At 36.1% G+C, this 17,583-nt stretch overlaps 1 protein-coding gene across 4 annotated transcripts in view; it reads right to left on the minus strand.

Annotated features, from left to right (window-relative positions):
- The window catches only part of LOC21407631 (bifunctional purple acid phosphatase 26), a 43,318-nt gene extending 40,428 nt beyond the window's left edge, over positions 1-2,890 (minus strand). For all 4 annotated transcript variants that reach the window (XM_024165993.1, XM_024165991.1, XM_024165994.1 and 1 more), the window contains exons 1-5: positions 2,804-2,890; positions 1,484-1,674; positions 1,184-1,384; positions 746-857; positions 295-521 (exon numbers count right to left, since the gene is read on the minus strand). In XM_024165993.1, coding sequence (XP_024021761.1) covers positions 295-521; positions 746-857; positions 1,184-1,384; positions 1,484-1,648 — 705 coding nt within the window. In that variant the 5' untranslated portion in view covers positions 1,649-1,674; positions 2,804-2,890. The remainder of the gene's footprint in view (positions 1-294; positions 522-745; positions 858-1,183; positions 1,385-1,483; positions 1,675-2,803) is intronic.
- Positions 2,891-17,583: the final 14,693 nt, after the last annotated feature.

A 17,583-nucleotide genomic window follows, 5' to 3' on the forward strand; every position in this document is an offset into this window, starting at 1 on the left:
AGTTATTTGTTTCCTGATTTGTTGCTGATTTGTTTCCTAGTTTGTTGGGATAGTTTCTGACCAGAATATGGCTATGAATTCTAGGTCTTTTCCTGTATGTTAATATTGATTCAAATAAGAAATTCTGAGCAGTGTTTTATGGTTTTCTTCTCCGGTATCTTTTCTCATAGGATGCATAGTCTAAGAGGGCTTCCCCTCAAATTGGAAAAAGAAAAAAGAAAAATGAGAAGTTTAAAAGGGCTTCGAGCAAGGAAGAAGTGACTCAAGTAGTTTAATTTAAGCATCACTGCTTACCATATAAGGCATGTAATCTATTTCATGATTTCCTGCAGACCATATCCATGGCTGATATGAGGTGCTTCGTTCGACAAATCGACCCCATGAGTCCCAACGTAAGCCGACATCATTATACTGATATCTATCAGCATAAGAAAGATCTCCAAGAAATAAAACTGTTTGGCCTCCACTCTGTATGTAATGCTCAAGAGTGGAAAGGGAATTATATGTCTGACCCAAATCTCCTGAAACATACAAATATGCTTACTCATGTAAATTTAGAAAAAGAAAAGAAAAACAAAATTGTAGACATTATAAAGAATCCTAAGATATAAGTGCATCAAGAAAGGAATTAAGGAGAGATCACCCTGAGTTGCTTTGTCTTGAGAAATAAACTAAGAAATTATCAATATAAATCTACCACATAAATATTTATTAAGGATAAATATGCAATGAGGAAAAGACCCACCAATGATCCCAAATTTGTAAGGAGCATCTGGATCTATTTTTGGAGGTGTTTCGAACCAAAATTCTCGAGCAGAGTCGCCACTTCCAAGTTTATAATAGTACTTGGTGTCATACTGAAAGGACAAAACAATTTAACAAATCCACAAAAGAATAAGATATATTATCATGGATGAGGGACATTAACATGTGAATTACTAAAGTTATATGCTAAGGTATGATATCCTGCCAGTAGGATTCTGTTTTAAACCGCCTATTTGTATCATGTTATGCCACTTTTGCATAAAATGTGATTTTGACCAGATTCGAAAACATGCAAGACCAAAATTTAATTATTATAAAGGTCATTCTCACTGGGTTTTACGAAAGAAGAATAGGAAGTCGTTAATAGATAGTTTGCTACGTAGAAGCAAGACTTTTTACAGGGAGGGATATAAACTACCTCAAGGCCATCAACAAGGCAGTGATGGATATAGCCAGACTTGTATTGATAAAAGGTATAGTTTGACACTGTCCCCTCTGCTGTAAACTCATATCTTTTCTCTGCCGTGCCATATTGCACTTTATTGGATCCTGGTGCATCAGGGGTAACCCATGAGATAATCACAGCTCTTCCGTCGTAGTCGGCTTGGGTGATGTGCACCTGCAATAAAATGTTAAAAAGTATACAATGGCATCACAACCCAGAAAGAGATTCATGAAATAACCATGTGACTAAAATGAAAGGAAGGAAAAATCTTACTTGTTGTGGCGCATTATGAGCCTTTGGGATTGAAAACGCTTCATTGTCAATAGGAATATCGGTAGACGGCCACTCTGACCGGATGAACGTGCTGGTTATCCCTGCGTTCCCATTGTTCAAAAGGCTGAGGAAGACGAAGGAGACAACTACGACTCGAAGCAACATGGAACCCCTTCCTTTGTGGATTTGGCCTGCCAAGAAACAATAGAACTATTTGCATCACAAAATAAAAACCAATTTTACGACCACTAGAGAAGAACTACACATGGGATAATGATTGACATACACTTGGAGTTAAAAATAAAAATAAAAAAGGGCTAGATAAGATCAGAATGGAAAACTTACAAGAAGCACTTATTGCAGGAAAATGAAGAAAAGGGGGAACAATTAACTACATAATTCTCCAAGAGTGCCAAACTTAAACATATATGGTTGTAAATGAACACTTGAAATAATAATTTTCCCATTCAACCAGGCATGTATGTATTTATATAGTTCTAGTACTTTATCTTGACCAAGGAGCAGTACCCTTGTCAACCAAAACTCCCAAGTTTATTGAACCTATGCTATCTAAGATGAAATTTCTTGTACCGACAAATGCATCTACTAGCTGGGATAAATAAAAGCAGACGAGCCAAAAGAATAAGGACAGAACTTGCACTGGCACAATGGCAATAATTTCCTATCTCTTGTATCCAATGTTAACCTTTTTTATACCCTTATCTTTATATCATGATACTCTCTCTCACACATGGAGGCCATAAAGAATTTAACTGTCAGCAACACAATATTTAAGTATTTATTATCCATTTGCAAATAATAATAATAATAACAATAATAATAATAATAATAGTAATAATAATAATCACAATTACATATTTCTGTTCTTTTGAACCGGATCCCTACAAACTCATGTACTTGGGCTGATATGCAGTACCCAAACTCATGTTTCCTAGCTTAAACTCGCAAAATCCATTTGTGAACCTCAGCTATAGAATAAAAGGAAAACCCACCTAAGAAATAGATGAATGTTTAACATTTGTGGAACAGAATATGTACAAAAGCCTGAAATTTAATGCAAAAACAACCAACTTCGTCTGAAATATCCCAAACAATAACAAAACAAAAAAAAAAAGACCAAAGTTTTTTTTTTTTTTGTTAATTTGTATCCACTATCTAGTGGGATTCAGTTAATTTATCTAATACATATATACATAACAGTTCAACAAACAAGACGAAAATTTAAAACCAACAAAGCAAAAGAAGAAGAAAAAGAAGAAAAAGAAGAAGAAGAAGAAAAGCTAAAAGAGGGAGAATTACCAGAAATTCGTGGCCAGAGGAGTGAGGAAGAGAGATGAGAGAAGAACTGAATTGCAAAGGCTAAAGACTTTTTTTATCGCTCTTTTATTTTTTATTTATTTATTTTTAAAAAGTGTTTGGTTCTGTGTCAGAGGAAAACGTGCATTAGCAGTGAGGGGATGACGTGGCATTGTCTTAGATGCTAGATCCAAGATGGGACATCTCACTGTCAAGATGTTAATGTTATAAACGTAGAATTGGAGTGTGGGTCCATCAAAACCAAAGCAAAAAAAGAAAGAAAAATAGAAAAAAAGAACTGAAGTATACGGGGAAAAAAGCATTAAAATTGAAAATTAGAGTCTCATTCATTTTATTAATTTTAATTTTAAATTTTTATAGTTAAAATTTTTTAAAAAATATCACATATAATTCTTTATATTACAGTTAAAAGTTTTTAAAAAATATCACATCTTAACTTAATTTAAAAACTTAAATCTGTGAAACGAATGAGGCATAAAATACTCTACTTTGGTGATATTGCCACATACTGAAGTATTATTGTTTAGATCTTGTTCATTTCACCGATTTGAGTTTTTAATTTTATATTTCTACAATTAAAAACTCTAAAAAAGTGTTATATTTAATTTTTTTACTGCAGTTAAAAACTCTAAAAAAATATCATATTTCAATTCGAATTAAAAACCTAAATCCGTGACGAGTCCTTAATTAGCTCAAGGATACATAGAGTAAGGCCCATTTGGGTCCATGTAAGATCGTGGAATCTAGCATTTTCATTCTCGTACACGTATATATAACATTTTCTTTTTCCGTTGAATGTAATATATAGTGCTGAAATTTTGGACGGGCCGCCCCCGACCACTGAAAAGTTCAAATTTTTAGCTGATGATCGAGCCCAAACTGCCCGAATTTTTGGGCTGCTCGACCCAACCCGACCCGATTTTCTCCTTGGACGGGCATCCGGCAGTATTTGGCTGCCCGTGCCCGATCGGGTTGCCCAAACCCGACCAAAAATGCCTGAATTTTTAAATATTTTTTATATTATATATTTATATATTATTATAGATATATATATATATATTACAATTTAAAATTTAAAATGAACACACAAACTATATAAAAAATTATTTCTTTATTGATTTTTAAATTTGTAATTCATGATTGTTTCGTTAAAAACCTTACCAAGAAAAACTCAATTGGGATAAAAACTTGGTAAGGAAAAAAGAGTGCAATCATTTTTTAACGAATTATAAATTTTACAAACTTACAAAGTTATACAATTACAAATACAATGTCAAAAGTAAATACATATTTACAAATTACAATAATAAAATTTAATTTGAAGCAGAAGGATCGTCTTAAAAATTAAAAGTTAATCTATTAAATTCGTCGATCCATTCTTAGTTTGCCGGTGAGATTGTATCGTGTAAGCATTGGTCGGAACAATCCCAATCCTTGATGCACACCAAAGCTTCAACAATATATTGTTGCAATGCGTTTCTCCTTTCTTCAAGTATTCGGCTGGTTGTACTGAATGCTTGTTCAGCTGTAGCAGTGGAAACTGGGATCGAAAAAATATCCATTTGCTAGTCGTGTTAGGATCGGCCAAGTTAATGCTCATACCCTCCACCACTGAACCAAATCAAACATTTCACTATTGTCTACAACTAAGCCCTCGCTCAGGTACGTCATTAACTCGTTGAAGCTGCCGCTGTTGCCGCCACCTCTTGATGAAGATCCACTCCCAGATTCTTCTTGACCTTGAGTCATCGCCATCGTCTTCTTCTTCTTCTTAGACAACCCGAAAATATTCAAGAATGAATGTGGATTGTTGTCTCATTGTTGCTGTTCTTCTACATGAGGTGTGTTTCTAAACCTACTTTCATAAGAGCTATAGAGAGAAAATATTTTTTCCTTTATAATAGGAAATTGGTCAGTAGTGTCGATAGCTAAAAAGTCACCTAAGTTATTTAATCCACTTTCTAAACCATCTAATTTTAATCTAGGGTCAAAAATAACACCGAAACCATACAACATTGATAATTTAGACCAATATTTTTTAAACTTCTTTTTCATAGAGGCGATAGGAACTCCTAAAACCTCGTGTGTTCTAAATTCACTAAATAAAACAGACATTCTTAAAAGTTCTCATAACGCTAATGGTGACGTTGGGTAATAAGTTCCACTAAGCGTTAAAGTAACTTCGTGAAATCTACCTAAAAAGTTAAACAAGAGTTCGGCAATTTGCCAATCAGTTTCATCTATAAATCATGCTCCTAATTTTACACTAACATAATTTGTTATAGCATCTTTATAGGGAATGCATTATTCAAGCATTATATAAGTGGAGTTCCATCTTATGGGCATATCTAAGGCTATTGCTCTAGGATTTTGATTACATGCTTGTAGAAATCTAAACCAATCTTGTATTCTTTGATTACTACCTTGAATCCAAGCAATATTATCTCTAATTCTTTTAATATGACCTGACATTGATTTTAAACCAGATTTTACTATTAAATTAATTATATGACATGCACAACGTTGGTGAAATATACCATTATTACCGAACAAACTTAAATCATTTTCAAAAAGTTCTATTGCTTTAGTATTTGCAGTTGCATTATCTAATGTTATGGCCATTACTTTATCCCTTAAACTATATTCATCAATGACAGATAAAATTGTGTTATATATTAAATTGGCAGTATGTGATCCTATAACACATTTAAAACCTCATATTCTCTTATCTAAATCAAAACCTTTATAATAATGTCCGGTTACAGCTAAATAATCTTTGTTGGCAACGGCGGATCAAATATCCACCGTTAATGCAATGCAAACACTAGTAGAGTGTAAAAGGTTGATTAATGCTTCCTTTTCTTATTTATATAATTTTAATGCATCTTTCCTAAGAGTAGTTCTTAAAAGAAATTGTGCATTAGGATTATGTACAATTTTAATATAACGCTGCCAATTCCTTTGTTCAGTAAAACTAAGTGGTTGATCTAATGTGGCTACTAAGCGTGCCATTTCCATACGATTGACTTGTGGATCGTATTCCAAGTGGTTAGACCGCCGATTAGGCAGTCAAACGATAATTGTGTTTGGTGGAGATCGGGTCCACCTCCTTACTTTTGAAGACACTTTTTAGAGTGTCTTCTCAAGTGTGTAGTGCCGTGAATAGTGTTACCTTGTAATTTATCACCACAATATTTGCATTGAGCTATGTATTTAATGTTACCGTTATTGTCGACCTTCTCGAATGTGTTAAAGTGGTCCCAAACTGCTGAGGTGTGCTTGCATTTCTTCTTCAAACTTGCAACACTTACACTAGCACTTCCGCTTGCCTCTCCTCCACGCCCACCACCATTATGTCCACGACCTTTAGTACGTCCACCATGGCTCGGATTTGCAGTTTTATCAACAACTCTTTCTGTAGTTTGTGATTCCTGCGTTTGATAAACATTAAGAAATTGTCCTTATTCGATGTTGAATTGGGCATCAATGGGAATATCACCACTGTTACCAGAAGAAGCCATTATGAAAAATAAGAGAGATTGAGAGCGCTTTGAGAGACATCAAGAGAGATCGAGAGAGATTTAAGCGAGATTAAGAGAGATTTGAGAGAGATTAAGAGAGACTTGAGAGAGATTGAGAGAAATTAAGAGAGAATGAGAGTTTTTGGGTGAGGAAAATGGTTGGAGAGGGGGGTATTTATAGGAAATTTTTTGGCTTGAAAAAAAAAAATTTTCCCCCAAAAATTCGGTTCCAACAGCTATGTGAAATTCGGGCTTTTGATCGGGTTCGGGCAAAAATCGGGCAACGGTCTTAAAAATAGCTGTTGGGGTTTGAAAATTCAGGCACAATTCGGGCGGCGGTCGGGTCGGGCAAAAAGAGCCGTTAGGGTTCAAAATCTGGGCATATATTCGGGCTAACGGTCAAAAAAATTCAGGCATATTCGAGCAACGGGCAAAATCAGGCTAACGGTCATAAAAATTTGGGCAAAATTTGGCAACATCTGGCAAATTCAGGTTACGCAGGAAAATTAAAAAAAAATCCGGCGGGCGACGAGGTCAACTTCTCAACTAGCGGCGGGCAGCCAGAATGGATTTTTTTGGGCTACCCGAGCCCGTGCCCGACCAAAAAGTTTGAACGGGTGGCGAATGGAGCCTGCCCGCCGTGCCCGAAAATTTTCAAGCATCGAGCATGCCCGCCGCCCGAAAGTTCAGCACTAGACTAATATATAACATTATGATTCCCAAAAGGGAAAGACAACCATGAAAATTACTTTTCCTCGTTGTATGAGGTATATAATATGAACCACCAGATTTAGTGGACGGTGCAGAAAAGTCAAATCACCATACATAAAATAAGCTTCATGGTATAGGATCTTTGCTTATATTTTCCTTAAAAAAACACTTTTATTCTCGTACTATTATAAATTGGGGATATATATATACACTATTATATAAGCAAGGTAAACACTATTATTAATTGTTAACGTGAAAAATCGTCAACTCGGTAGTTAACCTCTCTGAGAATACTCACGCTATGACACTCAGAAATAGAATGAAATATAAACACAGAAGATAAAGAAGACACTCAGAAATAGAATGAAATATAAACACAGAAGATAAAGAAGACACGAAAGGTTTATAGTGGTTCGGTAGAATATTATTGCTTACATCCACTTATAGATGCACTAAATCTCAAAGAGTATAGAAGATTTCACTCTTAGAGCAGAAAGTTATGCGTATACCATAAATGAAGGTTTCAACCCTTATCTATAGGCTTTTCCCATAAATCTGTTGACATTTTCATTATCTCTTGAAGTGATAATCCTTATCTGATCTAATCTTCATATAGTCGTCTTCTCTCCTTTTCTTCACCAAAAAGATACATAAAATAACCCTAAAAATCATATTTATACAGTTTTGAATCGTAATGGCATTGTTGTAAATTATTGGAACTCCACAACACTCAAATTGGCAAAAATTTGAAGTAGCGCCGCGACCCTGACCTGAAAAATAGCCTATTCATGCGATGCTTCGAAGTAGAGCCGTGGCCCTACTATTTGGGCGCCGCGGCCCTGGGTGAAAAATTGCTTCTCTCCGTAATTTGGCGCCATGGCTCCATTGCACAAAGCCTAGGCTCTTTTCTCTTTGGTTTTTGTACTACAAATGAACCATTTCAAGGCCTAGGCGCTATCTTTCAAGGCCGAGGCTCTTCAATCTCAATTTAGCTCCAAAAATTACTCCAACACGCACCTACAAACTCCAAATGACGCCAATCTGCAAAACCAACTAAAATTATGTAAATTAACTACTAAAGCTACTCTAAAACTAACAAAACACTCAATTAGATGTATCAAAACATAAGCATAAATCCAATGTATCAGTCTTCCAACAATATTAGCACATGTATGCGGTGGAACCGTGAATTGGAAGAATTTTCCTTCTCTTTTCTCTCTTTGTGGTGCATGCTTGTACCAAGGAAGGAGAGCAAAATATTGTGTTCTCCAATTTTCTATTGCCTCCTGTTTATGGAGTCCTCTTTACTTTATCTTCAAGTTGAAGTAATAGAATATTGGTTATCAATTTAAAATATACATTCTCATTTAATTTTTGAAAACAAAAGGTTCTCTCTCTATCTCTATTAAAAATGGCCACCACAGGGATATCTCCCTGTGGTTAGCATCCAATACTGTTAAGAGAAGGAGAGCACTTTCTTTATCTAGTTTCTAATTTTAGCTCAAATTCAAATTCAAATAAAGACGAACTTTAATTTCCTTTTGAATTTAATTGGATAACTTGTCAAACAAGTAAACCAAATAACTTAGAAAGAATGTAACTGAATCCCAGAGGAATTCTTCCATGTGCTACACGCCCCTACATCTCTCTATGCCTGGGCGTGTGGCCTTATGTGGTCCCACCACAGTGTATTCTAAAATTAATTAACTTAAATAATCACATTACTTATTTCGAGTGATATTAATTCTCAAAAATTCATCTTATCTTGAAAATATTACAAGGATGACGCAGGAAATCATGGACCCATAATTTCGAGCTCTAATAAAATTAATAATTAATTAAACACTTTAATTAATTAATTTATTTTATTAATTCTAAAAGTTACTCCACTAAAAAACTTAGAATTGCACTCTCTTAATTATAGATATAATTTACTTTCAAGAATTTGAAGTGTCCATTTGATATAGTCACTACATGTAGATCAATCCTCCATAAATAATTCATAACTAGAGTTAGAAAAAATCTGTTAACCTCTCTAATTACTTCTTTATCTTAGAATACCATGAATAGTATATTCATAAAACACATTCATGAATATGAGTTACTTATTCAAGTACTGAATCAACCATCAAGAGAATTATTTATTTGCTTCTTCAAAGAAGAATGAATGAATTTCATCTTGTATAATAACATTCTCGGCTACTTATATAATCATGTCTCCAAGATATAAGGAATAACATTTAGAATCTCAAAATCCGTACCTAGTAAATAAAAAACATAAATCTATAAATAGGAGTATGCTAATAATTGATGATTAAGATCGTTCTATATATGACCATCGATAGAGTCAATTTGAATTTTTATACTTAACAGAAATTATCATAAATTTAAATCGTGTCTGTGTCCCTGTTCTACATAATCTCATTATGCATAATAAACTCATTCAATATCTTTCTATATTAACGAAGCAGATAACATCGTTCCATTCTTAATGGGAATGATATGTATTAGTAATGTTTTAGTTAAAGAATCTGAAACTTTAATTAAATTCATGACGAACATAGTTTGATTATTATCCTTAAATATTATCCTCTCGTATATAATACAAATATACAATATTTAAGATTACATAAATAATAATAGAATTTCTAATGATATTTATAAATTATTCAATAATACATGCACATAAAATATTAAAACATTTATTTTATAAAGAAATAATAAATATCATATTACATCCATACTTTTAGGACACATTCCTAACAGGTATACCATGTCATATTATGATAGTTCACTATCCTCAAATTATGAACCCTATACAGTTCTTTAACGCGATCTTTGATGGATCGAATTAGCTCTAAAGATGTTGGTCTTTTAAAAGATCTGTAACTAACTTTAATCTTTAACTTTGAGTACTTATGAAATTCATGCATCAATCTGTTGTATCATTTTAGCATTATTATTTATTTAAGTTTATCCATTATTGCATATAGATTTTAAAGGTTTTCAATACTTACAGTGATTCGTGGTGGGCTACAATCGTGTCATATCAGCGTGTTGTCCCTAGTGCTGGAACTTTGGGCTAACGGGCTTGCCCGAAGCCTGAATTTTTTAGGCTCGACAGGCATGCCAATATGGCCACCTGTCCAAGTATGTTTTCAGGCTTGAGCTCTGGTCACCCAAGAAAAGTCAGAATCGCCTAAGCTTGCCGCCGATGAAAGCCCTCAACCGTCGACCGCCGAAATTTTGTTTTTATTTTTTCCCCTCCGGCCCGAATTGCCTGAAGCCCGATCAACGGCTAGTTTTTTGAACGTTGGCACCCTACCTGACCTGCCACCCAAAAGCTTGATTCCAACGGCTCTTTTTTTGACCGTTACCCTATTTTTGGCCCGAACCCAACCCACCAAGACCAAAAATGACCGTTGGATCCAAATTTGGGGGAAAAATCAATTTTTTAACCTAAAAATTTCTCCATAAATACTCCCCATCCCCCACACATTTTTCTCACCCAAACTCTCTCAGTCTCTTTTAATCTCTCTCAATTTATCTCAATCTCTCTTAATTTCTCTCAATCTCTCAAATCTCTCACAATTTTTCTAAAAACTATCACAATATCCTCAAGCTCTCTCTCTCAAATCACTTTTATTTTTTATAATAGATTCTTTTGGTTACGGTGGTATTCCTGTTGATGCCCAATAGAACGTGAAAGAAGGGTAATTTCTTACTAATGAATTTATTACCCAAGAATTGCAAACACAACCAACTGAAGAACCTGTAAATCCAAGCCGTGGTGGACGTATTGGAGGTCGTGGTCGCAATGGTGGTGGGCATGGAGGAGAGGCAAGTGCAAATGCTACTGCTTCTGCAAGTGTTGCAACTTCAAGAGGAAATGCAAGCGCACCTCGACAGTTTGAGGAGTTTGACAATGACGGTAACACTAAACACATAGCTCAATGTAAATATTGCTATTCTAAATTAGAAGGTGACACTATTCACGGCACAACTCACTTGAGAAGACACTCCAAAAAGTGTCTTCAAAAGCGTGGCCAAACCGGCAGAGTCGAACTCCACCAAACACAATTATCTTTTGATCGCACAACCGGTGGTCTAACCACTTAGAAATACGATCCGCAAGTAGATCGTATGGAAGTTATGCGACATGCCTGTAAGATGGAACTAAACTTATATAATTCTTCAACAATGCCTTCCCTATAAAGATGCTATAACAAACTATATCAGTGCAAAATTAGGAGTATGACATATAGACCTATATGATTGGCAAATTGCCGAAACTTTGTATCAAGTTTTAGGTAGGTTTCATGAAGTTACTTTAAAACTTAGTAGAACATATTACCCAATATCACCTTTAGCTTTAGGTGAACTTTTAAGAATTAGTATTTTATTTACTGAATTTAGGGTGGACCCAATTTTAGGAGTTCCTATCAACTATGGAAACAAAAATTTAAAAATATTAGTCTAAATTACCAATGTTGTATGGTTTCGGTACTATTTTTGATCGTAGATTAAAATTAGACGGTTTAGAAAGTGATTTAGAAAACTTAGGTAAATTTTTAGGCATCAGTTGTTCTGACCAATTTCTGACAATAAAGGTAAACATATTTTCTCTCTATAGTAAATATGAGAATAGGTTTAGAAACACAAACTCTGGAGTACAAGAACCACAACAAAGAGATGAAAACTCGCATTCATTCATGAATGTTTTCAGTTTGAAGAAGAAGACGACTCAAACAGAAGCTGGAAGTGGATCTTCATCAACAGCTCATGGCATATTTCAGTGAGAGCTTAGTAGTCGACGGTAATGGAGATTTGTTTGATTTAGTTCAATGGTGGAAGGCACTAGCATTAACTTGGCTAGTCCTAACTCGATTGGCAATGAATATGTTTTCGATCCCAGTCTCTACTGTTTCATCCGAATAGGCCTTCAGTAATACCAGACGAATACTTGAGGAACACCGAAATGCATTGTAAAAGGACATTGTTGAAACCTTGGTCTGCATTAAGAATTGGGATCGTGCCGAGCAATGTTTACATGATACAATTTCACCGGCAAGTCAAGAATGGATCGATGAATTTAATAGATTAACATTTAATTTTGAAGACGATCCTTCAGCTTCAAATTAAATTGTAATTTATAAATATGTATTTACTTTCGACTTTGTAATTGTATAGTAAGACTTTATAAGTTTGTAAAATTTGTAAGTCATCATAAAATGATTACACTCTTTTTTCTTACCAAGTTTTTATCCTAATTGGGTTTTTCTTAATAAGGTTTTTAATGAGACAATCATGAATTACAAATTTAAAAATTAATATACAAAGTTAATTTATTAAATTGTGTTAATAATGTGTGTTGATTTTAATTTTTATATAATTTTAACACAAAATAACTTAGTAAATATTTATATATAAATACAATTACTAAATAATAGTATATTATATAATATATATATATATATAATTATAAAAATTAAAAAATATAATAAAAAATATATTTTTTTTCGGGCCATTCGAGCGGGCTTGGGCAACCAAAACTAGGCATGCGGCTCGTTCATGGGTCTTCTCGAACTCGGGCAGACGGCTCGAAAAATTTGGACAGACGGACTTAGACGTCGGGCTCAAAATCAATTTTTTCGGACAGTCGCGAGCAACTCATCCAAAGTTTCAGCCCTATCATTCCCTATTAAGCGTTGCACTTAGCTCAAAAACTAGGTTCAAAGAGTTTAGAGGTACACATTGTGTGTTATCAATTATCATGGTTTGTTATAGTTGCGTATCGTGCTGTGCATGCATATTAATGGGACCGAGCTAAAAAAAAACAATTTTAATCGAGAGTGATGGACATTAATATAGTTTTTTCAACGGGCCTCACTCTAATTATGGCGAAAATACAGATTCATATATATATATATATATATATATATATATATCTCTGTGTTTATTTAGAATTAAATACACCAATAACCCCTACACTTTGTCATCTAATCTATTTAAGACTAGTCTTTGAATTTTAAAACTTTCTACCAAGCACCTCTAGTTTTGAAAGTCTCCCAAACAAGCCCAAAAATGCCACTTTTTATTTTAATTGACATAAAACATATCTTTTAACACATTTTTTCAATCTTATAAGCAACCTATTTATCAATTAAACTATCAAATTAGGCCTTTAGACTTAATTGGACCGTTTTGAAAAGCCGAGGACTTAATTGTAAAGTGTCCAAAATTTGAGGCCGTTCTTGGATAAGACTCGAAGTTTAGGAGTCTTAAGTTTTTTTTTTAACCTTGGATTTATTATATTTTTAAATCATCTTTTTTTTTTTCCATTTCAAAAGAGAATCATCTCTTTTTTTATTTTTTAATTAAGTCTTTATAAAGCCTTTTCAGATATTCAAAAAAGAAAAAAGAAACAAATAATAATTATATACCCCACAAGAAAAACAATCTCCAAGAAATTTTTTTATGCATTCACAAAAAAAGATAAGTAAAATTTACTCATATATTTTATTAAAATTTTTAATAATTATTAAATTTTTATTAAAATACTATTTAAATATAAATTTAAATTTTAACATACTTAAATATAAACTTAAATAAATTTTTAATTTAAATTATAACTCAAATATACACATCTAAATATAAATTTAATTTCAACTCAAATTATAATTTAATATTTACACTCAAAACTGTAACTCAAATATAACAAACCCAAGTGGACATGTTTGGTGATGTTTATAAATAAAGCCGACGAAGACTGGCCGTTGAGCCAAAAAATTTCTCAAGCAGCAGTATTTTAGATCATCACGTTTTCTCTCAAGTAAAAATCCAATCACTTTCTTCTTCTTCTTCTCTCTACAATCTTCAATCTTCAATCTTGTTCATCCATGGACGACTTTCCAAAACGAGAGACCCCACGAGTCCTTAAAGTCCTCGAAGCTCTGAAGCAAGCCTCCCGCGACCTCCAAGCCCACCCGAGTCCCGACTCGGACGATTCCAACTCGTCCGCCATTAAAGCTCTTTTGGAGCTCGAGACCGAGTCCGACACCATCCTATCCAAAGACCCAAACCTCTCAACTCTCTCGCAGCTCCTTGCCCGCCTCAAGACCCACGTCGAAACCTTGCAGAAGTCCCGGGCCCACCACGGGATCAGCTCGTTCGTCGCCCGCCGAGTCTCGACTTACTCCATCTCCCGAGTCGCCGTGTCGATCGGGACCGAAATCCAGGCGTGGATCGACCGCGAGAGCGTTGAGAATCTGGCGAGGGCTTTGAGGGAGAGAGAGAACGAGGACGAGTTGGTCGGCCTGTTGACTCAGTTCGAGGACCGAGTCTCTGAGGGGTTCAATCGCGAGCTGCAGGATCTGGTGCTGAAATCGAAGATTTTCGCTTCCTTGGAATCCGTTCTCTGCGACACGGGTTCTTCGAAGAGGATTCGGGAACGCTGCGCTCTCGCAATTGGCGCTCTGATTCGATTCAACAAGGATGTTTTTGTCGGACAGGTTCTGATGGGTCCGACAATCAAGGCCCTCATAACAATGTCCTCGACATGTTCGATGAAAGTACTCTGTGGACTAATTCGGTCGATAAAGTCCCCGCTCGTCGACGAGATCGAATCGAATGGAGAACTACCGAGAATCATTAATCTGTTGAACAACCAGTACCTCCAAATGCGGGTCCTGGCATTCGAATGCGTGCTCGAGATTGGGTACTTCGGTCGGAAAGAGGCCATTGATGCCATGATGGAGGAAGGTTTGATAAAGATTCTTGTGGAATTGCAACGGTCGGAGTTGGGCGGGGACTTGATTGGGTTGGAAAGGTGTGAGGGTGAAAGTGAAAGTGAAAGTGAAAATGAGGGTGAGAAGAGCAGAGAAGTGAGTGTTGGTGGGGTGGTTTTGGAGAGGAGGAGAGAGAGTAGAGAGAGAAGGTTCTTGGAAAGTCACCCGTTTGCGAGCTGTGTAGCGAGGTTTGCGGTGCAGTTGGAGGTTGGGGAAGGGCTTAGGCAGAGGGAGAAGAGGGCTTTTAAGCAACAGATTTTGGTGGGAGTTAGAGAGGCCTCTGTTTCTGATGCAGAGGCTGCCACTATTCTTGCTGAGGTTTTGTGGGGCTCTTCCATGATATAACCCCAAAAAAAAAAAAAAAAAAAAAAAAAAAACAATTACTCTGGGGTAGGAAAAGTAAAAAAACCAGAAAGAAGAGGGATTCAATTTGACGTGGTGATTTTATTTTATTTTTTTTCTCTCTCTCTCTCTCTCTTGGGATGTGAATGTATTTTACTTGTAAAGAAATTGTTTGGGATGTAAATAATTTGTGGGAAGTTAGGTGATATTCTTTTGGTTCTAAGATAAAGGAAATTCTCATTGGTTTTTTTTTTTTTTTTTTTTTTTTTTTTTTTTTTTTTTTTTTTTTTTTTCTTATATGGTTTCTGAGGTGTTATTGGCAAATTCTTTTACCTGTTTGTGTGTTTGATATTCTTTTGGTTCTAACAATTTTTTTTAGCAGAACATTAACATTTTTTTATGCAAACATTAACCACATTTGGAGTCAGATGAAGTGGTCTCTTGGTAATCTGCGGCACCCCTATTAGCTGCAAAAATACTAAAAAATAAAATAAAATAAAATGATTGGTTAACAAAGAAATATGAACCATCAAATTCAGCCACTAATGTACAAAATCGTGTTAGAAAAACAAGTTTTTGAGCTCATTTGTGCACCCAATCAATCAAGCTTCTTAAAGCTTTTCCTATAATTGCAGAATTTCTAGATGCCTTTGGAGGTCGAAGTTAGTATTTGTTTTCATTCAAGAGAGCAAAAAGATCGACCAGATCCATTTCAATGGGTCATACTTAGGCTTCTTTTGCTCGGCCTGTTGCTGCTCTTTTCATAATGGAATATATTCATCTCAAATTTTGTTCAACAAAAGTGCAAATGGAAAATTCACCAAATTATTATTTTTGTTACATCACGGTTGAGGAATCGATCATTCCTTTGACTGACAAGCCTTGAGATATCCCAGTTGAGACTCGGTCGCTGACGTCGAGGAAAAGATCGTACCTAAGATGCCCTCAAGACGGCGATGATTCGTGCATGAGGATACACGTCGAGGACTCTGCTTGAGTTGTGAGGGTCACGAAGTCGAGTGAGAAATCTTGTCAACTCGAGGGAAGATACACTATACCAACTGCCAGGGTTCAGGTCAGAAAATCAGGTAACCGGTAAGGGTGGTTTGCCTGAACTGGAAACTGAAATCATGGAAGTTTACCTGCCAAATCCTAGAATTTAGGGAAAAGAGATGATCTCCTCGGTAAATGTAGAGGAGGTCTCTCATATGTACAAGGCCTATAAATAGAGCCATGGAAATTCATTAAGTTTTTTACGCACTATTTTGCTACTCCTCGAAAGCTTGTAATCAGCCAAGTATTAGTGCATCCACAAGTGGACTAGGCAAAGAATTATTGCCGAACCACTATAAATTTATGTCTTCTTTATATTTTCATGCAACGATAATCCTTTGTTAACCCGTGTGAGATTACTGTGAGTGTTCTCGGAGAGTTAATCTTTAGTTGACTGAAATTAACCGTCAAATCCAGGAAAGAGGGCGATAAACCCAGGAATAAAATCCACCAGTAAGTAGTGAATATGGCTCCGAGAAAGACTCGCAGAATGATGGCAACTCAGAAAAGCCAAGAAGGCCATAATCATATCATCGGAGGAAGGAATCCAACGAATCTGCCCAACAGCGGCCACAAACCAGCGGGAGTACAACCTAACTGCGGGGCACAACCATCGGCCGCTGGAAATCCCCCAGACCGCCTTGACCAGCTCCAAAGGCAGGTCGAAACACTCACTGTAGCTGTAGAGAGGATGGCTACAGCCCTCGCTGGATGGGACCAAAGGCCAAATTTGATGCCGTCGTTGGAGGATACGCCGATGAACTCAGTGAACGCCGCCGTTGGGAACCAAGTGATTAGTGACCAACGTGGTGACGCTGAGGGGGTCGGTGACAATAGGTCTGTGGGGAGTAGGCAACGAGCTGCCAGGAGGAGAGCCCAGGAGAAGGCTGTGGCCCAGACAACGAATAACAGAGAAGTGCCTCCTTGACCACAAGAGAACGTGAACCGGAGAAACACTTTTCCGGTAGAATCTTCATCCGTATGCGGAGGAGACCTGAGGGAGCGGTTGAGTGCTCAACGCGATCGAAATGTGCAGTGGACCAAGGAAGAAGAGCTCGCAGCTGAGAATAAGGCTCTGGCCGAGAAGATGGCCAGACTAAAAAAGCAAATGGGGAGTCGGCTAAACAACTTTGAGCAAGTTGTGGGAAAGGTGGCCAAGGCAGTAAATGTCGACCCCAAGATGTACACATCCCACAATCACCCATTCACAGATAACATCATTCAGGTGTCGCTGCTTAATAAGTATAAGCTGCCCCCTATTCCGCTATATGATGGAAGGAGTGATCTGGATGACCACCTGGAAGTCTACACAGGGCACATGATCTTTCACGGGTACCCCGAGGAGGTC

The sequence above is a fragment of the Morus notabilis genome, unplaced genomic scaffold (assembly GCF_000414095.1).
Source record: "Morus notabilis unplaced genomic scaffold, ASM41409v2 Scaffold203, whole genome shotgun sequence".
Taxonomy (NCBI): Eukaryota; Viridiplantae; Streptophyta; class Magnoliopsida; order Rosales; family Moraceae; genus Morus; species Morus notabilis.